The sequence below is a fragment of the Mobula birostris genome, chromosome 11 (genome assembly GCF_030028105.1).
Source record: "Mobula birostris isolate sMobBir1 chromosome 11, sMobBir1.hap1, whole genome shotgun sequence".
NCBI classification, from domain to species: Eukaryota; Metazoa; Chordata; class Chondrichthyes; order Myliobatiformes; family Myliobatidae; genus Mobula; species Mobula birostris.
In genome coordinates, this window is record NC_092380.1 from 36,484,670 (window position 1) to 36,508,063 (window position 23,394).

General features: G+C 44.1%; 1 protein-coding gene across 2 annotated transcripts in view; it reads left to right on the forward strand.

Annotated features, from left to right (window-relative positions):
• The first annotated feature begins 571 nt into the window (after positions 1–571).
• Positions 572–23,394, forward strand: part of LOC140205484 (parvalbumin, muscle-like) — a 32,259-nt gene continuing 9,436 nt past the window's right edge. Inside the window, exons 1-2 of one of the 2 annotated variants that reach the window (XM_072273094.1) lie at positions 572–660; positions 20,050–20,118. In XM_072273094.1, coding sequence (XP_072129195.1) covers positions 20,058–20,118 — 61 coding nt within the window. In that variant the 5' untranslated portion in view covers positions 572–660; positions 20,050–20,057. Of the gene's footprint in view, positions 661–2,332; positions 2,395–20,049; positions 20,119–23,394 lie in introns of those variants that run through there. The other variant, XM_072273093.1, reaches the window with a different exon arrangement.

Below are 23,394 nucleotides of genomic sequence, written 5' to 3' on the forward strand. Positions count from 1 at the left end.
CCTTACAAGGAGCTATTAGCCCTATAGGCATTTAATCCACTACTAAATTTATCAGCTGGTGCCACAGCCAAATGAAATCTAAATTAATCCTTGGAGTATGTGTGTGGGGTGGGGGGTGGTGGGGGAATCCCATATCATCTACGTGATTTGTAAAATCTGCTTATATTCCTGTCTAAATCCTGGAGAGTATGGACAAGGGGGCTTCTAAAGCGTTTATTTTAATTAAAGACATTTTTTATAAAATTAGATGCAGGGTTTCTCCCAGTCCTGAAGTGGATTTCAGCAATCACACCAGCAATGAGGACGTGAACTTTCAGAATTGTGAAAGGGAATGAAATGGGAATGATTTCACTATCACCGCTTTGGAGGGAAAGAGGGGTGACAGCAAGGAAGCTCCTTTCAGCTTGTAGTGCAATATAAGTACTGACACCAAGGTTTTCGGACATTCAGCTTGAGATATTAATAGTGCAAGTTTGATTAGGCAAAGTAAATGTGATACTGTCTCCTTTCTGATCACCTGATCCTTTAGGAGCTGAAAAGGGTTAACTTCCCAGAATAGAGCAGGAGTGGAGTACATAAGGATCATTGCTGATTTGATCATTACCACTGCACCTTCCTCTATCACCTCCTAATTCTTGCAGCCCTTCACCAAACCTAAAGGTAAGTCCCTTCACTGGACATTTACATCAGGAGATCTCGGAAGATGGACTCAAAGAACTTGAAGGGGAACTTGGAGCTAATGAAGAGAAAAGGCTGAATGCTTAGCCAAGAGAACTAGAGGGAGAGGTTGTAAAGAAAAAATATTTTCATAAAGTAATATAAAAAGGAATGAGGGAGAAAGTACAAAAGAATAACAAGTGAGCGGAAGGAAACAGGAATAAAGGAAAACCAAGAAACATCTCTGAATAAGCTTTAGTAACAATTTGACTTTGAAGGGAAATTACTAGTGAAAACAAGACAGATTCTGGCATGATCAGTAAGTGAGAGGGTATTATGCTTGAAATTAAATATTGAAGGTTTTTACATTTAGAAGTGCACAGGAATTGTGGAACCTTTTCAATCAGTTCTCTGAGTCTTATTGTGCTTGGTATATTTTACAATCTAAATGTGATTCAAACCACCTTACAAACTTGGGACCTCATTGTCAGAATACTATTGGGAACTAGGAAGTTCAGACCAATAAATTAGAAACAAGTGGTTTTAGTTTTGGTGTGAAACCAGATTCAGAAAAGGATATTGTTTAGTAAGACAGTTCAGACAAGTTACAATAACAACACCTATGAGATATTTGGATGGGAAAAGGTTAGCGGGACATGGGACAAATAGGACTAGCTTAGGAAATAGGCCTGCCCCTTAGACTAGCGAGGGGCATCTCGGTCGGAATGGATGAGCTGGGCCGAATGGTCTGTTTATCTGCTGTATTATGCTACAACTCTAATTAGAAAAAACATGCTTTAATAATATTGGAGTCTTCAGAGTTTTATAATGTTTGTATTGATGGTGAGTTGAATGTCTATTTTGTGCCTGCCTCTATTTCATTGGGCATGGATTGTTATGAAGGGCAATTTGTTATTGCCCCTTGCATGCCACTGGGCTTAGTTCAAATGATTTCCAATAGATTTTTATTTTATCAGCTAATGTTTTAGACCACAAAACATTGGAGCAGAATTAGGCCATTTGGTCCATTGATCTGCCCTGCTATCCCATCATGGCTGATTTATTTTCCCTCTCAACCCCATTCTCCTGCCTATCCTTACTAATCAAGAACCTATTAACCTCTACATCAAATATACACAATGACTTGGTCTCCACAGATATCTTCACCACTCTGGCTAAAGAAATTCCTTCTCATCCTTGTTTTAAAGGGACGTCCTTGTATTTGAGGCTGTACCCCCAGTCCTAGACTTTCTCACTGTTGGAAACATGCTCTCCATTTCTACTCTATCCAGACCTCTCAATATTCAATAGGCTTCAATGAGATAACCCCTCATTCTTCCAAAATCTAACAAGTACAGGCCCAGAGCCATCAAACACTCTTCATGTGTTAGCGCTTTCATTCCTAGGATTGTTCTTGTTTACTTTTTTATTACTTATTGAGAAACAGAGCAGAATATGGCCTCTGGCCTTTCCAGCATTGTGTTTGAAATAAAAGGGTAACTCGCTGTGTGCTCTGCAGTCAGGTTAAACCAGAATCAGGTTGCTCCGTGTCTGATCCAGTCTGCGTTCAACTCACAAGTGTGTACCGTCACTATGGATTGATCAAAACTTTTGATTTCCCCTCCCTCACCTCCTCCCTGCCCTAATTAAATGCAGCATCTCCAAGTTTGCGGATGACACGAAGCTGGGCGGCAGTGTTAGCTGTGAGGAGGATGCAGGTTGACTTGGATAGGTTGGGTGAGTGGGCAAATTCATGGCAGATACAATTTAATGCGGATAAATGTGAAGTTATCCACTTTGGTGGCAAAAATAGGAAAACAGATTATTATCTGAATGGTGGCCGATTAGGAAAAGGGGAGGTGCAACGAGACCTGGGTGTCATTATACACCAGTCATTGAAAGTGGGCATGCAGGTACAGCAGGCAGTGAAAAAGGCCAATGGTATGCTGGCATTTATAGCAAGAGGATTCGAGTACAGGAGCAGGGAGGTACTACTGCAGTTGTACAAGGCCTTGGTGAGACCACACCTGGAGTAATGTGTGCAGTTTTGGTCCCCTAATCTGAGGAAAGACATCCTTGCCATAGAGGGAGTACAGAGAAGGTTCACCAGATTGATTCCTGGGATGGCAGGACTTTCATATGAAGAAAGACTGGATGAATTAGGCTTGTACTTGTTGGAATTTAGAAGATTGAGGGGGGATCTGATTGAAACGTATAAAATCCTAAAGGGATTGGACAGGCTAGATGCAGGAAGATTGTTCCCGATGTTGGGGAAGTCCAGAACGAGGGGTCACGGTTTGAGGATAAAGGCGAAGCCTTTTAGGACTGAGATTAGGAAAAACTTCTTCACACAGAGAGTGGTGAATCTGTGGAATTCTCTGCCACAGGAAACAGTTGAGGCCAGTTCATTGGCTATATTTAAGAGGGAGTTAGATATGGCCCTTGTGGCTAGGGGAATCAGAGGGTATGGAGGGAAGGCTGGTGCAGGGTTCTGAGTTGGATGATCAGCCATGATCATAATAAATGGCGGTGCAGGCTCGAAGGGCCGAATGGCCTACTCCTGCACCTATTTTCTATGTTTCTATGTTTCTAATCAAGGGCTTCAGTTTACTCCTTCCTAGAGTGGTGTAGAGTTGACACACAGTTAGCAATAGGACAAGCCAGTTCTTTCCACTGAGAAATGGGTCAACCCACAAGTGAAGGAAATAGACGAGATGAAATGAAGTCTCAGGAAATTAAGAAACAATCAATCCTGGTTTCATTCACTAGGTTCAAGTTCACATCCCGGCTCTGAGACACAGAACTTCTTAATACTTTGCAACAGGAAAACCACACTGCCAGAGATGACACATTAAACCAGGGCATGTTTACCTTTAAGATCTCTCAGCACCACGGTGAAGACCAGGGGAATCCCTCCCAGTCTGTAAACTTTGGCTCATATTTCAACTTCAACCAAAATTCTGCTTATTACATCCTCATTATTCATGGGACGGTGCTGTGTACAAAATTGCTGGCATGTGTGTAAAAGAAGGTTAGCACAGGCGTGGGTGTTCCTTGGAGGTCAGGACTGAGTGAAATTGTGGGATGGAGGGAGCCCGTATTCCACCTTACCTACCCAGAATTAACCAGCAGACCTTAATATTGACACACTGACTATCGACAATGGCAGTTCCTTCCTTCCTACAGTGCTAACATTTCTTGCTCTCACCCACTGTTTCTACCATTCTATCTATTTATCTCTCTCTCTTCATATTTCTCTCAATCTCTCTCTCTGTCTCTACTACTCTCTTGCTCCATCTATCTCTATCCCTATCTCTCTCTCTTTTTACCTCTCTCTCTCCATATCTCCAAATTGTTCTCTTTCCATCATTCTCTCTATTGCCCTCATACTCGTCCATCTCTCCCTCTCTCCCCCTCTCCCAATCTCCCTCTCTCCATCTCTCCCTCTCTCTCTCTTTCTCTGGCTCCCCCTCTCTCTCTTTCTCTCTCTCCTCTCTCTCATCTCTCTCTCTCCTCTCTCTCATCTCTCTCTCTCCTCTCTCTCTTTCTCCTCTCTCCTTTCTCTCTCTTTCCATGACACACATTTTGATTAGGAAGCATCCAGTGGCATAAATAAATGAAGCAACAGGGATATTGAAAGGCATTTAATAGTGTATGTAGTTTACTTTTGGGTCTATCACCTTCTGGTATATCCTACGCTCAGTACTGCACTGTAGAACACAGTAAATAACAAATGAGTGACTGCCTTAAAGCAAAATTATTTTCACAACCAATATCACAGTGAGTTACCGTGGGAACAAGGCCTACAATGTTGTGGTGTTACTGTGAGAGATTGTTCATCAAATGACAGACAACAGATTGGCCACAAGCCTGGCAAATCAAGTCTTCTGAAGTGGTTCCTATAGTACATTGTACATTGTCCTATAGTACATTGGATGCACTTACAGGTTCATCACCACCAGCAGTACATGTCCCCTCCAAAGCAACTTTCCCATAGCTATACAAATTCTCAACAATCTCAATCAGGTGCAATACCCTAACTGTCCCTGTACAATATCTGTTAATTGGTCTTTCCTGCTCTCCTTGTTCTATTGAGAATTATTGAGTCTGTTCATATGTTCACATTTATTTAAGTCTGATTATTGATGTTTGCACATGTGACTGTTCTGCTAATTGTTGATTGCTCCTGGTCATTTGCACTATTGTCTCGTAACCTGTTGGTTGCTGTTGTGCTGTCTGTTACAATATTGTCCTGTGTTTTATGTTTGGCACCGAACTACAATCAGTTCTGGGGTGTTTCACATACTGGCAATAAAGTGATTCTGATTCTGATTAAGCTGGTTGGGAAGGCCTATCGAAACACTTTTTCCTCACTCACTATTTTCCCATGAGGTCTCACACCATCAGGTTCAGGAACAGTTAATATCCTACAACCGGCAGGATCCTGAACATCATGGATAACTTCACCCACAACTCTAAACTGATTCTACGACCTACAGACTCACACTCAAGGTCTCTTTACAACTCATGGGCTCAGTATTATTTTTATTTGCAGATTGTCTTCATTTGCACATTGGCTGTTTGTCAGTCTTTGTCTTTTAATAAAACATACTGTAGAACATTACAGCATAGTAAGGGCCCTTCGACCCACAATGTCGAGCCAACCTTTTGACCTACTCTAAAATCAAACCAACTCTTCCCTCCCACATATTCTTCCACATGCCAATCCAAGACTCTTAAACGTCCATAATGTATCTTCCTCTTCACCACTCCTGGCTGTGCTTTTCATGCACTCACCAATCTCTGTGTAGAAAACTTACCATTAACATCCCTCCAATCACTTTCAAATTCTGCCCTCTCGTAGTTACACCCTTGCAAAAAGTTTCTGGTTGTGGATTTGATCTATGCCTCATCAGCTTGTAAGTGTTCTTCATTGATTCTATCATATTTCTTTTTTCCCTGTAAGTGCCTACAAGGAAACTGATCTCAGGGTTTTATGTGGTAACATAGACGTACATTGATAATAACTTTGAATGTCAACACGTACCAGGGATAAACTGATCAAGGATGGCTGATTCCAAGATGCCTTAGCTCAGTTATCTGAATGTCTGTGTGCATATCTCTGAACATTCTCCCAACCATCCACCTCAGACATGACTACGTCATGAACCAGCACCTATATCTGAGTGACATTTATTCCCTATGTGTATGTAGACAAAAGGAAATGTTTTCTTGTTGTTACATAGAAACGTAGAAAATAGGTGCAGGAGTAGGCCATTCGGCCCTTCGAGCCTGCACCGCCATTTATTATGATCATGGCTGATCATCCAACTCAGAACATCAGTTACGCCATCCCTCTATCAATTCCTCACCTGATCTGGCATTGCCAATCCTGGTTATTTCTCTAAAGGGGCAGGAATGAAAGGGCCAGAGTTGTTAACCTCATCCTTTTCTTAATATTTGGTTTGGAGCCTTCAACTTCAAGTGTATTGTCATCTGATTCTACACATATACAACCAAACAAAACAACATTTCTCTGGATCAAGATGCACCCACTATACATACTGTATATCACACAGAGCACATAAAACAAAATATTAACAAAAATAATTTAATAAAATATACATCACCGTGCAAAAGTCTTCGGCACATAGGTATACCTGTAGCTACGGTGCCTAAGACTTTTGCACAGTATCAACATGGAATGGAGAGTGAGTTTGTAAATCTGGCAGGAACAAAGGATGCTGGGAATGGCGAGGGTGGAGTGCCGCAGGAGGGGTGTGGGACATGAGGCAGAGGAGGGGTATGTCTCTCTGCTGCTTCCCACTCCCTCCTCTTTCCCTTCCCCTTTTCCCAACATGAATCCCCTCTCCCTGCCCCCTTCCCACTCTCAGTCCACAATAGAAACCCATATTGGAATCAGGTTTATCATCACTCATATATATCATGAATTTATTTTTTGCGGCAGCAGTACAGTGCAATACATAAAGTTACTACTACAGTACACAGCAATACATTAAATGACTACAGTACTGTGCCAAGTTCTTAGGTACTCTGGCTATACAGTATATGTGCCTAAGACTCTGCACAGTACCGTAATTCAAGATGGGTGATGTGAAGTGCGCAGTAAGCAATAAAAGTAAACAGTAAACAGCTCAATGTCCTACTGACGAGGGAGACCTCAGGGTATTCATTAACCTCACAGCCTAGGGGAAGAAGCCTTTATCCAATCTGGCAGTCCGAGTCCTGATGCTCCTTTACCTCCTTCCTGAGAGTAATAGTTCTAAGAGATTGTGGGGTGGCTGGTAGGATGTTGACAAGCTGATGACTGTTCCACGTAAATACTTCAGAGATGATCTCAGATGGTGCATGGTGTGGTAATAATTCCTTGTGCTTATTCTGCAGCAATGGCTTGGAGCCAGTCCCATCGACTTTAGAGTGTACAATACCATTAAATCACTCTCAGCTGGATCTTTTGTAGTTAAAAACAGAGCCAGCTGGAGATAAACGACTGGCTCCACTCCATTAACATTAATCCACGAACACTGGAAAAATTCTGTCAATATGAAAGCTCCATTCCTCTCCTTTATAATATCATATTACCCTTTACCAGATCCAAACACAAGCAGAGTATGACATTTGACTCCTATTTCCTCCATTTTCCGGAGAATGTCTTACCCAGTGGTTATTATCTTCAGATAAATTAGTTGATATCTCCTCCACCTGTACCTGAGTGAAGTTCCCACCCACCAATATAAAGCAGATCTTGTAAATCACACCGTAGCAGCAGGAGTTGGGCTTACATGCAGAATCACTATTCTAGAAACCTCCTTTACCCAATAAAGTGGCCACAGATGTAGGTTTCTGATCTTTTGCTGCTGTAGACCATCAACTTCAAGATTCAGAAATACTCTTGTGCACACCACTTTTGTAATGCATGGTTATTTGAGTTACTGTCACCTTGAACCAATCCGGCCATTCTCCTCTGACATCTCTCATGAACAAGGTGTTTTTGCCTACAGAACTGGATGCTCTTTTTTTTCCACACAATTCTCTGCAGACTCAAGAAAATATTGTGTGTGAAAATCCCAGGAAACATAGAAACATAGAAAACCTACAGCACAATACAGGCCCTTCGGCCCACAGAGTTTTGCCAAACATGTCCCTACATAAGAAATTACTAGGTTTACCTATAGCCCTCTATTTTACTAAGCTCCATGTACCTATCTAAAAGTCTCTTAAAAGACCCTATCGTATCCGCCTCCACCACCGTTGCCAGCTGCCCATTCCACACACTCACCACTCTCTGAGTAAAAAACTTACCCCTGACATCTCCTCTGTACTTACTCCCCAGCACGTTAAACCTGTGTCTTCTTGTGGCAACCATTTCAGCCCTGGGAAAAAGCCTCTGACTATCCACATGATCAATGCCTCTCATTATCTTATGCACCTCTATCAGGTCATCTCTCATCCTCCGTCGCTCCAAGGAGAAAAGGCCAAGTTCACTCAACCAATTCTCAGAAGGCATTCTCCCCAATCCAGGTAACATCCTTGTAAATCTCCTCTGCACCCTTTCTATGGCTTCCACATCCTTCCTGTAGTGAGACGACCACAACTGAGTACAGTACTCCAAGTGTGGTCTGACCAGGGTCCTATATACCTGCAACATTACCTCTTGGCTCCTAAATTCAACTCCACGATTGATGAAGGCCAATACACAGTACACCTTCTTAACCACAGAGTCAACCTGCGTAGCTGCTTTGAGTGTCCTATGGTCTCGGACCCCAAGATCCCTCTGATCCTCCACACTGCCAAGAGTCTTGCCATTAATACTATATTCTGCCATCATATTTGACCTACCAAAATGAACCACCTCACACTTATCTGGGTTGAAATCCATCTGTCACTTCTCAGCCCAGTTTTGCATCCTATCAATGTCCCGTTGTAACCTCTGACAGCCCTCCACACTATCCACAACACCTCCAACCTTTGTATCATCAGCAAACTTACTAACCCATCCCTCCACTTCCTCATCCAGGTCATTTATAAAAATCACAAAGAGTAAGGGTCCCAAAACAGATCTCTGAGGCACTCCACTGGTGACTGTCCTCCATGCAGAATATGACCCATCTACAACCACTCTTTGCCTTCTGTGGGCAAGCCAGTTCTGGATCCACAAAGCAATGTCCCCTTGGATCCCATGCCTCCTTACTCTCTCATTAAGCCTGGCATAGGGTACCTTATCAAATGCCTTGCTGAAATCCATATACACTACATATACTGCTCTTCCTCCATCAATGTGTTTAGTCATGTCCTCAAGAAATTCAATCAGGCTCATAAGGCATGACCTGCCTTTGACATAGCCATGCTGACTACTCCTAATTATATTATACCTCTCCAAATGTTCATAAATCCTGCCTTTCAGGATCTCTTCCATCAACTTACCAACCACTGAGGTAAGACTCACTGGTTTATAATTTTCTGGGCTATCTCTACTCCCTTTCTTGAATAAAGGAACAACATCGCAACTTTCCAATCCTCCAGAACCTCTCCCGTCCCCATTGCTGATGCAAAGATCATCACCAGGGGCTCAGCAATCTCCTCCCTCACCTCCCACAGTAGCCTGGGGTACATCTCATCCGGTCCCGCCGACTTATCCAACTTGATGCTTTCCAAAAGCTCCAGCACATCCTCTTTTTTAATATCTACATGCTAAATTCTAACTTGTCTGTTTCTATCTCTCTCCGATACTATGTAAAGGAGATAGAATTATGATCACTATCTCCAAAATGCTCCCCCACTGAGAGATCTGACACCTGACCAGGTTTATTTCCCAATACCAAATCAAGTACAGTCTCTCCTCTTGTGGGCTTATCTACATATAGTGTCAAGAAATCTTCCTGAACACACCTAACGAACTCCACCCCATCTAAACCCTTTGCTCTAGGGAATGCCAATCAATATTTGGGAAGTTAAAATCTCCCATCACTACAACTCTGTTATTATTACACCTTTCCAGGATCTGTTTCCCTATCTGCTCCTCGATATCCCTGTTACTATTGGGCGGCATATAAAAAACACCCAGTGAAGTTATTGACCCCTCCTTGTTCCTAATCTCCTCCTACAGACACTCCATAGACAATCCCTCCATGGCGTCTACCTTTTCTGCAGCCGTGACACTATCTCTGATCAACAGTGCCAAGACTCCACCTCTTTTTCCTCCCTCTCTGTCCTTTCTAAAACATCTAAAGCCCAGCACTTGAGGTAACCATTCCTGTTCCTGAGCCATCCAAGTCTCTATAATGGCCACCACATCATATCTCCATGCTCTAAGCTCATCTGCTTTGTTCACAACACTCCTTGCGTTAAAATAGACACATCTCAAACCTTTGGTCTGAGCGCGTCCCTTCTCTATCACCTGTCTATCCTCCCTCTCTCACTGTCTACAAGCTTTCTCCAGGGGAGTCAACCTCCTCTTCCCCATTCTCTTCAGTTCGGTTCCCACCTCCCAACAATTCTAGTTTAAACTCTCTCCAGTAGCCTTAGCAAACCTCCCCACCAGGATATTGGTCCCCCTGGGATTCAAGTGCAACCCGTCTTTTTTGTACAGGTCACACTTGCCCCAAAAGAGGTCCCAATGATCCAGAAATCTGAATCCCTGCCCCCTGCTCCAATCCCTCAGCCACGCATTTATCCTCCACCTCATTCTATTCTTATTCTCACTGTCACGTGGCACAGGCAGTAACCCCAAGATTACTACCTTTGGGGTCCTGTTTCTCAATTTCCTTCCTAACTCCCTATATTCTTCCATCAGGACCTCTCCCCTTTTCCTAACTATGTCATTGGTACCAATATGTACCATGACCTCTGGCTGTTCTCCCTTCCACTGCAGGATACCTTGGACACGATCTGAAACATCCCGGACCCTGGCACCTGGGAGGCAAACTACCATCCGAGTTTCTTTCCTGTGTCCACAGAGTCGCCTGTCTGACCCCCTTACTATCGAGTTCCCTATCACTACTGCCTTCCTCCTCCTCTCCCTACCCTTCTGAGCCACAGGGACAGACTCTGTGCCAGAGGCACGGCCACTGTTGCTTCCCCCTGGTAGGTTGTCCTCCCCAACAGTACTCAAACAGGAGTACTTATTGTCAAGGGGTACAGCCACAGGGGTACTCTCTAGTACCTGATTCTTCCCCATCCCCCTCCTGACTGTGACCCACTTGTCTGTCTCCAGTGGCCTCCTTTCTATCTCCTCCTCACTCTACTTGAACAGGCAAAGGTTATCGAGCTGCTTCTCCAGCTCCCTAACTCGGTCCCTTAGGAGCTGCAGCTCGACACACCTGGTGAAGATATGGCCGTCAGGGAGGCTGGGAGACTCCAGGATCTCCCACATCTGATACTGAGCACAGAAAACTGGCCTCACACACATACTTCCTCCTTTCCGCAAATAACACAGGTAAACCTACCCCGCCTCATCCCGTTACTGCCTAAGTCCGTTAAGCCAACGCGTGAACACTCTGCCGCCTCTCTGCTGCCCGCTGGATATAGTGGTCTTCTTTTTAAACTTTTCCCTCTACTGGCTGACGTCACGTGCCTGCACAATCTCACCTCTCTTTTACCCTGAGTAGTAAAAAACTCCCTTCACTCCGAAAAATCAGCCGTTCACTCGCAGCCTTCTTGCTCCGAATCAGCAGTTTATGAGATACTCAAACCTCCCTTTCTGACACCAACAATCATTCCACGGTCAACACCCCATTCTAACGCTTGATCTGAACAACAACCGCACCTCTTGACCACGTCTGTGTGCTTTTATGCACTGAGTTGCTACCACTTAATTGGCTGAATAGGTATTTGAATAAACGAGTACAGTAGGTGTACCTAATAAAGTGGCCACTGAGTATATTCCAAAGAGTTAGACTTTATCTCTGCTGTGCTGTTCTCCAATGGAGTCTGCCATTGCACTTTGTAAACCTTGTAGTTTTCCTTCCTGATCTTTAGATGCGCATGGCCTTGGCTAGCTGACCGAGTCAGAATAGCTGATAAAGAAAGGAACAGTTAATAGGTTCTTCACATAAACCAGTGTATCAGGGCTCCACCAAGATATCAGATTTGGTTTCATTTATATCTCACAGGTAGTCAGGATAAAACCTGGCCTAATCTTCATGCCTGACAGGCACTCACAGGGACCTCTTGACCATGTCTGCATGCTTTTATACACTGAGTTGCTACCACTTAATTGGCTGATTAGATATTTGAATAAACGATATTTGAATATACGCTTGGCTTGCCTAGCTAAAAGACCTGATCGATTGAGCAGAAGGAACTAAGGGCCAAATGACCAACCCCTGCTCTTTTCTACGTTCCAGAGGCAACATCTGAAGGAGAAACATGCATAAAATGCTGGAGGAACTCAGCAGACAGGTCGTTTCTATGGAGAGGAATAAAGATGAAGGGTCTCAGCCTTTATTCCTTTCTATAAGACCATAAAACATTGGGGCAGAATTAGGTCATTTGGCCCATTGGGTCTACTCCACCAGTCCATCATTGCTGATTTATTATTCTTCTCAACCCCATTCTCTTGCCTTCTCCCTGAACCTGTGATGCCCTGACTAATGAAGAACCTATCAATCTCCACTTTAAATACACCCAATGACTTGGTGCCACAGCTGTCTGTGGTAATGAATTCCACAGATTTACCACCCTCCAGCTAAAGCCGCATCTCCTCACCTCTGGTCAAAAGGGACATCCTTCTATTCTAAGCCTGTGCCCTCTGGTCTAAGAATCCCCCCCGCCCCGCCAATATAGGAAACATGCCCTCCACATCCACTCCATCAACCCACAGATGCTGCCTGACCTGGATTTTGCGTGTGTTAGCCTGGGTTTTTCAGCATCTGCAGAATCTCTTGTGTATATGATCTGAGGGAGTTCTGCACTGTTAAAGGAGGTGGAACTTGAGGTTTAGACCCAATCTTTCTTAGGTGAACATGAAAGAGAGTCAAAGAATGTAAGAAACATCTCCATATTATGGCAGATATCTTTTTCTTACATCTTAAAACTTTTGTTTGGAGATACAGCATGGTAACAGGCGCTTCTGGCCCAACAAGTCTGCACAGCCCAATCACACCCATGTAATCAATTAACATGCTAACTCTTTGAAAAATGGGAGGAAACCCCTGTGGTCAGGGGTGTACGTACAAGCTCCTTACAGATAGTGGCGGGAATTGAACCCACATCACTGGTGCTGTAAAGGTGCTATCCTCACCGCGCTGTCCTATTGATTTGGCATGTTTCAGTCTAGACTTGCTGGCTAATAGAACAAAATCAGAAAATGCAGGAAACATTCAGCAGGTTAGGAGAAAGAAACACAGTTACCATGTTATGGGTCCGAAGTTCCTCAGTTCTGGAGCCTCATTGAGCTGGATCGTGCAGCCCTTCCCCTCTGTGCACCTGCTAAACAATGCAGGTTATGTTGGTGCCAAAATGTGTGGCAACACTTGCGGGCTGCCCATAACATACCCTGTGTTGGTTGTTGAACTGTATGGTTCAATGTATGTGTGATACTCCCCTGTCCAGAGCCCACAGCCTGAAAAGCGTACACCGTTCATAATGATCGTCCTTTATTACTCCAAAGTCCAGGTGCAAAATAAGCCTGGCAGCTGAGAACCTTAAATAAGATCCAAATCACACAGCTAGCATCTTCTTACTCAATTCTTTATTAGGTTTCAAGTACTCTGACAATTGCCTGCCTGCCGGGATCATTGTGAACATCCCCACTATAAATAGGTATTGGCTTAAGTGAAGGACGTTAAATCTGTGAGCTGATGATATGTCAAATGCCATCAAACATTATGATGAGATCAAGTACAGGAGAATGAATTGCAGGGACGTAAGAGGAGATTGGAATGGCTTGCTCCACTGGAACTTACATGGGCCAGATGGCCTTCAGTAGACGGAGAAGGCTTTTAGTGAGGATAGCTCTATTACAGTGCCAGTGGCTTGTTACTGTCAATTCCTGTTACTATCTGTAATGAGACCGGTTTAAACTGACAGGAGGGTGACAGTAACTCAGATAACCACACGCTACAACAGTGGTGTGCAGACGAGCATCTCTGAAGAGCACAACAAGTCAAGCCATGAAATAGATGGGCTACAGCAACAGACAATCACGAAAGTGGCCTCTTTATTAGGTGCAGTATGTGCTTAATAAAGTGGTCACTGGGTGTATTTTATCTATTGTGAAGAATTAATATATCTATTAATTAAGGACCTTGACCCAAAATATTGACTGTTTATATCTCTCCATAGGTGCTGGCTGGCCTGCTGGGTCCCTCCAGCACTTTGTGCGCGTGATGCTCAGCATTTCCAGCAACTGCAGTATCACTTGTGTCAATCTAACTATATTTAGGGATTCTAAAATAATCATTTTTCCTTTGAAGCTCTGGCTTTCTCTGAACCAAGGTCAGTGCTTGCATAATGGAGGAGGCTGGCGTTACCCCACTAGCCTCCTTAATGGTTCCCCCTGGCACCATCCACCTGTGTTGGTCTGTACAGCCACTCTGGACTTTATTAAGGCACGCAAGCAGCGCAATGCAGCAAATGTTTTGGAGGCTGGGATGAATGCCCAGGAATTCCCAACAAAACAAGATTGACAAGAGGCACAATTATCCTTTGCAATGTTAATTCCACTTCCCATTCATTTTCACATAGAAATAGCACGGCTTGATTAGTGCCTCTCAGAGCCAGAATGGAAACCAGGCCAAACCTTTGGTTTCCTACACTATTGCAAACAGGATCTCCCAGTGCCCACCTCTTTTAATTCCACTGCCCATCCCCATTCTGACATATTGATCCGTGGCCTACTCTACTGCCACAATGCAGCCACTGTCAGACTGGGAGAGCAACCAGTCATATTCTGCCTGGGTAGCCTCCAGTCTGATGGCATGAATGTCGATTTTTCTAACTTCAAGTAATTTTTCCCTTCCCCCTTCTCCATTCTCCATTCTGGGTCCCCTCTTACCCTTTCTGTTCTCCTCACCTGCCTATCACCTCCCTCAGGTGCCCCTCTTCCTTCCCTTTCCTCCATGATCCACTCTCCTCTCCTATCAGATACTATCTTCTTCAGCCTTTCACCTCTTCCACAGCAACTCAATGCATAAAATCATGCAGACATGATGAAGAGGTTCAAATTGTTGTTCAGACCAAACATCAAAATGGGGATGAAATGTGATCTAAGACTTTAAAATATTAAACACAATATCACCTCCCCTCTATCATCTATCATCTCCCATCTATCATCTCCCATCTGTCACCTCCCATCTGTCACCTCCCATCTGTCACCTCCCATCTATCACCTCCCATCTATCATCTCCCATCTATCATCTCCCATCTATCATCTCCCATCTGTCACCTCCCATCTGTCACCTCCCATCTATCACCTCCCATCTATCACCTCCCATCTATCATCTCCCATCTATCATCTCCCATCTATCATCTCCCATCTGTCACCTCCCATCTGTCACCTCCCATCTATCACCTCCCATCTATCATCTCCCATCTATCATCTCCCATCTATCATTGGCGATTGTAGGGATGACTTACAACAGACTGAAAAGCTTGAGCATGTAGATATTAAGAAAGAGGATGTTCTGGAGCTTTTGGAAAGTATTAAGTTGGATAAGTCACCGGGACCGGACAGGATGTACCCCAGGCTACTGTGGGAGGCAGGGTAGGAGATTGCTGAGCCTCTGGTGATGATCCTTGCATCATCAATGTGGACGGGAGAGGTTCCGGAGGATTGGAGGGTTGTGGATGTTGTTCCATTATTCAAGAAAGGGAGTAGATAGCCCAGGAAATTATAGACTGGTGAGTCTTACATCAGTAGTTGGTAGGCTGATGGAGAAGATCCTGAGAGGCAGAATTTATGAACATTTGGAGAGGCATAATATGGTTAGGAATAGTCAGCATGGCTTTGTCAAAGGCATGTAGTGCCTTACGAGCCTGAATGAATTTCTTGTGGATGTGACTAAACACATTGATGAAGATAGAGCAGCAGATGTAGTGTATATGGATTTCAGCAAGCCATTTGACAAGGTACCCCATGCAAGGCTTATTGAGAAAGTAAGGAGGCATGGGATCCAAGGGGACATTTCTTTGTGGATCCAGAACTGGCTTTCCCACAGAAGGCAAAGAGTAGTTGTAGACGGGTCATATTCTGCATGGAGGTCAGTCACCAGTGATCTGTTCTGGGACCAGTACTCTTCATAATTTTTATAGATGATCTGGATGAGGAAGTGGAGGGATGGGTTAAATTTTCTGATGACACAAAGGTTGGGGGTGTTGTGGATAGTGTGGAGGGCTGTCAGAGGTTACAGCGGGACATTGATTGGATGCAAAAATGGGCTGAGAAGTGGCTAATGGAGTTCAACCCATAGAAGTGTGAGGTGGTTCATTTTGGTAGGTCAGATATGATGGCAGGATATAGTATTAATGGTAAGACTCTTGGCAGTGTTGAGGATCAGAGGGATCTTGGGGTCTGAGTCCATAGGACACTCAAAGCAGCTACGCAGGTTGACTCTGTGATTAAGAAAGCATACAGAACACTGGCCTTCATCAGTCATGGGACTGAGTTTAGGAGCTGGGAGGTAATGTTGCAGCTCTATAGGACCCTGGTCAGACCCCACTTGGAGTACTGTGCTCAGTTCTAGTCACCTCACTACAGGAAGGACGTGGAAACCATAGAAAGGGTGCTGAGGAGATTTACAAGAATGTTGCCTGGATGGGGGAGCATGCCTTATAAGAATAGGTTGAGTGAACTTGGCCTTTTCTCCTTGGAGCGACGGTGGATGAGTGGTAACCTGGTAGAGATGTATAAGATGATGAGAGGCATTGATCATGTGGATAGTCAGAGGCTTTTGCCCAGGGCTGAAATGGCTAGCACGGGAGGGCACAGTTTTAAGGTGCTTGGAAGCTGATACAGAGCAGATGTCAGGGGTAAATTTTTTACACAGAGAGTGGTGATTGCGTGGAATGGGCTGCCGGTGACAGTGGTGGAGCCGGATACGATAGGGTCTTTCAAGAGACTCCTGGACAGGTACATGGAGCTCAGAAAAATAGAGGGCTTTGGGTAACTCTAGGTAATTTTTAAGGTAAGGACATGTTCAGCATAGCTTTGTGGGCTGAAGGGCCTGTATTGTGCTGTAGGTTTTCTATGTTTCTGTGTTTCTATCTCCCATCTCCCATCTCCCATCTCCCATCTCCCATTTATCATCTCCCATCTCCCATCCATCACCTCCCATCTATCATCTCTCATCTCCCATCCATCACCTCCCATCTATCATCTCCCATCTCCCATCCATCACCTCCCATCTATCATCTCCCATCTCCCATCCATCACCTCCCATCTATCATCTCCCATCTCCCATCCATCACCTCCCATCTATCATCTCCCAGCTTCTCACATCACCAGCCCCCCCCCCCACCCACCTAGCTTCCCCTCACCTGGCTTCACCTATCACCATCTAGCTTGTACTCTTTGCTGTTCCCCACCTTCTTATTCTGGCTTCTTCCGTCTTCCTTTCCGGTCGTGGTGAAGCGTCTTGGCCTGAAACTAAAACTCTTTATTCCCCTCCATAGATGCTGCTGGGCCTGATGAGTTTCTCCAGCACCTTGTGTGTTACTCTGGATTTCCAGCATTTGCAGAATCTCGTGTTTATGATTTGCATTTATTTAAGCACTTTGGGGCAGTCCACAACAATTTACAAACCAGTGATGTTCATCTTGCAATATGACAGAGGCCAAATGCAGTGCAAGCCCTCGTGAACAGTAATATTTAAATGATGGGTTCAGTTGTTGGTGGTGAATCATGGTTTCAGAGACAATGTGCAAAGTGCAAAGTATATTTATCATCAAAGTATGTATACTATATACTACCTTCAGATTTGTCTCCTTACAGGCAGCCAGTGTAGCCACAGAGGGAAGGGTTACATTGATCTTGGAGTAGGTTAAAGGGTCGGCACCACATCATGGGCCAAAGGGCCTGTATTGTGCTGTACTGTTCCATGTGAACAGAATTCAGTTTTAGAGCCAATTTTGCATTGTGGACAATTACTCCTGGGGTAATGCAAAACAATTCTGGCAATCCCCTATCCGATTGTTTAGAAATCCCATGAGTTTAATATTATTCTTATTAAGTTTCTGGGTTCAATTTTCTATGTTCTCTTTAAGGTCACAAGGCCCCATATTGCAGATTTTCTTTAAATTCACAATGCCCCATTTCCCAAACCCTCTGTAAACTCACAGGAATCCTATTTCCCCAACCCTCTGTAAACTCACATGGACCCCATTTCCCAGACCCTCTGTAAACTCACACAGACCCCTTTTCCCAGACCCACTGTAGACTCACAGGGACCCCATTTCCCAGACCCTCTGTAAACTCACAGGGACCCCATTTCCCAGACCCACTGTAGACTCACAGGGACCCCATTTCCCAGACCCTCTGTAAACTCACAGGGACCCCATTTCCCAGACCCACTGTAGACTCACAGGGACCCCATTTCAAAGGTTCTCTATAAACTCACAGGTCCCAGTTCCCAGACGCCCCTGTAAACTCACAGGGAGCCCATTTCCAAACCTCTCTATAAACTCACAGGCCACATGTCCTCGATTCTCTTTCAGCTCACCTGAGACACATTTCCCAGATTCTCTGTAAACTCAAAAGAAACACATTTTCCAGACTTAAGTTCCCTGGAGACCCATTTCTTTTGCTTGCTTTGGACACGCCAAAGCCCTGGATTGCACACTCTCTTAAAATTCACCAGCTCCCTGAAAAAGTTATATTATTCATGTGTAATCTCTAAGTCACCTGATCTCAGCCCAAAACATCAATTCTTTATTCCTTTCCAAAGATGCTGCCTGACTTATTGGGTTGTGTGTGTGTGTCACTCTGTATTTTCAGCATCTGCAGAATCTCTTGTGTTTATGAATAAAATTAACTTGTTCTGTTTCTTGAATTTTAAAAGAAAACAATGTGTTGAATTAAGTTTAACAGTCAATCATCAGGAAAATCTGCTTAGTCCATCACCAAATGTTCTGAGGGTGTTGGGTTACAAGGACATAGATACAAGAGCACCAGATCCATGCCCACCAGATCCAAAGTGCCTACAAGCCTGTCTCATTTGCCTGTGTTTAGTCCATATCCCTCTAAACCCCTCCTGTCCATGTGCATCCAAATGCCTTTTAAATGTCATTATTGCATCCGCCTCAATTACTTTTTTTGGCACATTGTTCCATGTGCACACACTCTCTGTCTGAAGAATATTCAGGCCCTTTTAGGTCTTTCCCCTCTAGCTTTTGGTTCCATTTCTCTAGGAAGAATACTTTGTGCATTCACTCTATCTATACCCACCCCTGAAACACACACAACCTAGGGACTACTAAAATGTGAACTTCACTTATATACTCAATGACCTGCTGCTGTTTTCCATCCTCTTTGTATTCTGCACGCAGAGAAGCTCTCCTGCACACCACTGTTGTAACGTGTGATTATTTGAGTTACTGTTGCCTTCCTGTCAGCTTGAACCTCTCTGGGCATTCTCCTCTGATCTCTCTCATTAACAAGGTGTTTTCACTCACAGAACTGCCACTCACTGGATGCTTTTGTATTTTAATACCATTCTCTGTAAACACTAGAACTGCTTTGGATGATAATTCTAGGAGATCAGCAGTTTCTGAGATACTCAAACCACCCCGTTTGGTGCCGACAATCATTCCACAGTCATTTTGATCACATTTCTCCCCCATTCTGATGTTTGGTCTGAACAACAATTGAACCTCTTGATCTTGCCTGCATGCTTTTATGATTGAGTTGTTCCTATTTGATTGGCTGATAAGATATTGACAGTAACGAGCAGATGTACCTAATATAGTGGCCGCTGAGTGTACATTCATACAGATTTGCAAAATAACAAAGGAGATTAGGTTCTGGCTATTGCCCCCATGTACATCAAACTTACTACAGACTAGATCTAGGTTGCAAAGAAAGTAAGGCAACAACAAACTCAATTTCAGCAGCATTGGTATTGATATAGAAACAGATTCTTTAAATGCGATTTTGCTTTCCAGTGCTAAAAAGAGTAAGCTTTCAGAATACTTCACAATGTTGATGATCAGCAAAAAGGAGCAAAGACTGGGATATTCCTACAGGGATTCTATTTAGAAGCTAGGCAAATCAGTGTGAAGGGAAAATAGGAAAGTGTTAAAGGCAGGAAGATGGATAATCAAAGTGCTGTACAGAAAAGATGGTCTCAAACTGTGTTGCAAGTTTCATATGAGAAAGAACTAGAAGATTTGTCAAAGGACACATTTAAACGATCGATATTTCCTCTCCCTCAACAGCTGCGAAGATGGCTATTACAGATTTGCTTGCCAAGGACGACATCAAAAAAGCCCTGGAAAATTTCCAAAGTAAGTGCAGTTTACAGTTTATTGTTTCAAGGAACGAGGACATTGTTTTGCAAGGTTGCACTTAAAATGCTTCACATCAAGAAATATTGGCATTGGAAGAGAAACAAAGTTAGTATTTTGTGCTAGTCACCTTTCATCAAAACTCAATAAGCCTTCACTTCTCCCTCCATGGATGCTATCCAACCCACCAAGCATTTAGAAAAGATTCACTGTGAAGCGAAAGATGGCCATTTAGACCAATGGTCCCATTCTTGGGAGCAATCCCATCAGTCCTCTTGCCCAACTCTTTCTCCATGGCTCTGTGAGTTTCCAAAGCTCTCTGCTTCAATTTGAATTTCCCATAGTACTTAGTTCTGATTTAACCCCTTCCTTTGGGAAGATGGTAGATCACAAATGTCAAGCCAGAGAGTTGTGGACTCAGCTCAGTCCATATTAAGACCAGCCTCCCTTCCATGGACTCCCACTGCCTTGGGAAAACTGCCAGCATAACAAAAGACCCCTTCCAGCCCAGCACTTTCTCTTCTGCCGGCAGGGGATTCAAAAAACATGCATCACCAGGCTCAAGGACAACTTATATCCCTTTGTCACCAGACTCTTGAACAGATCAGTGAAACACTAAGTGATGAACTCTTGATTTCACAATTTACCTCTTCGTGGCCCATACACTTTATTTGTCTGTCGGCATTGTACTTTCTCTGGAACTGTAACACAAAATTCTTCATTCTCTTATGGATTTCCCTTGTACGGCCTCAATGCACTCATATTTGGTAATGATCTGCCTGGATGGTGAGCAAAACAAAATGTTTCATTGCCAAGAATAAACCAATAACCACCTTCATGTTGATCTGGAGTCAGACATCACCGAGCCTTGGTAAAAATTGTAACATTTCTATCTCTAAAGGATATTAGTGAATCAAATATTAAACACAATATCACTTCCCACCTATAACCTATCACGTCCCAGCTTCTCACTTCATCCTCCCTTCCTGACCCACCCACCTTCCTCCTCACCAATCATCTGCCAGCTTGTACTCTTCGTTCCAGTAATTTCTCCCCCCTTATACTTGTCTCTTTTTCCATTCCCCATTCTGCTTCTCCACTTACCCCTTTCCTCTTCTCACCTGCCCATCACCTCTCTCTGATGCCCCTCATCCTTCCCTCTCTCCCATGATCCACTCTCCTCTCCTATCAGAGCAATTTTAATCTAAGAGAAACTACATGGTGCCCTTGGAAACAGAATCAGAGATGCCTGCGCACATAACATTTTCTCTAATTTTCAGCAATTTCTCCACCCTCCCCCTTCTTTCATTTTCCATTCTTTGGAGCATAGAAGGTTGAGGGGAGACTTGATAGAGGTATTTAAAATTATGAGGGGGATAGATAGAGTTGATGTGGATAGGCTTTTTCCATTGAGAGTGGGGGAGACTCAAACAAGAGGACATGAGTTGAGAGTTAAAGGGCAAAAGTTTAGGGGTAAAATGAGGGGGAACTTCTTTACTCAGAGAGTGGTAGCTGAGTGGAACAAGCTTCCAGAAGAAGTGGTTGAGGCAGGTTCGATGTTGTCATTTAAAGTTAAATTGGATAAGATATATGGACAGGAAAGGGATGGAGAATTATGGGCTGAGTGCAGGTCGGTGGGACTAGGTGGGAGTAAGAGTTTGGCATGGACTAGATGGGCCAAGATGGCCTATTTCCGTGCTGTAATTATTATATGGTTATATTCCCCATTCTTGTTCCCCACTCACCTCTTCTCCTCATCTGCCCATAATCCTCCTCTGGTTCTCTCCTCCTTCCTTTTCCTTCATGGTCCACCCTACTCTCTTATCAGATTCTGTCTTCTTCAGCCCTTTGCCACTCCTACCTTTTACCTCTCGGCTCCCATCCCCCACACACTCAGCTACCCCCCTCATTTAGTCTCACTATCACCTGCTAGTTTGTACTCCTTCCCCTTCCCCAGCTTCTTATTCTGGCTTCTTCCCCCTTCTTTCCCAGTCCTGATGAAGGGTCTCAGCCCAAAATATCGACTGTTCATCCCCCTCCATAGATGCTGCCTGACCTGCTGCATTCCTCCAGCATTGTGTGTGTGTCGCAGCTTATGAAATATGGTTATGGATTCAGAAAAATTCATGAAGGTTGCCTTGGGCACTCAAACTTCTGCTTCTCCTATTAAACTCAAATAAAAACCACAACCAACAGGTTGCACCACAGTTTGAAGTGGTAATCCCAAACTGCAACATTTTATGTAAAGCAGGAATGATGCCTCGAAGACCGAAGCATTGTTTTATATCCTTTGGGTCTGGAAGGTGTTAATCTTCACAGATTAACCAATTTTCCAGGACTGTTGGGTGGTCTGTAATAAAGCCCCAATAACATGGTCATACCTTCACCCTTCCTTCACCCTAAATGCCTCACTGGTTGAGTTCTTCAGTCTGTCCCGACAGAGCACTGTCATGCATTTTCCTTGACCAGTAACCCACCCCTCCTTTAATCCCTCCTGCTCTGTCACATCTAAAACAACGGAACCCCAGAATATTGAGCTGCCAGTCCTGCCCCTCCTGCAACCAAGTCTTACTAATAGCTACAATGTCATAATTCCAGGTATTGTTCCATGTCCTGAGCTCATCCGCCTTTCCTGAAATACCTCTTGCATTGAAATATACACAGCTCACATCACCAGATGCACCATGCTCAACCTTTTGATTCCTAACTGTCTGAGGTCTTACCAACATTTGCCTCCACAACCTCTTCACTAACTGTCCCTCCTGTACAGGTCCCACTTTCTCCGTAAAAGAGCCCAATGATTCAGAAATCTTGTGTCCTCCCTCCTACATTATCTGCTTAGCCATGTATTAAACTGTATAATCTTCCTAGTTCTGGCCTCACTAGCACATGACATGAGTAGCAATCCCCATGTCATTGGTACCTACATGGACCACGACCTCTGGTTGGTCACCCTCCCACCTAAGAATGGTAATGACCTGAGATGTCCCAGAACCTGGCACCCAGGAGGCAACATAACATCTGTGAATCTCGCCCACAGAACCTCCTGTCCATTCCCCTGACTAACGAATCCCCTATCACCACAGCATGCCTCTTCTCCCCACCTTCCCTTCCCTTCTGAGTCGCAGCGGCAGACTCAATACCAGAGAGCCAACTGCTGTGACTTTCCACTGTTAGGTCATCCCCCTGACGGTGTCGAAAGATATATACCTGCTCTTGAGGGGGACGGCTACGGGGGTTCTCCACACTGTTTAACTCCATTCCCCTTCCTTACTA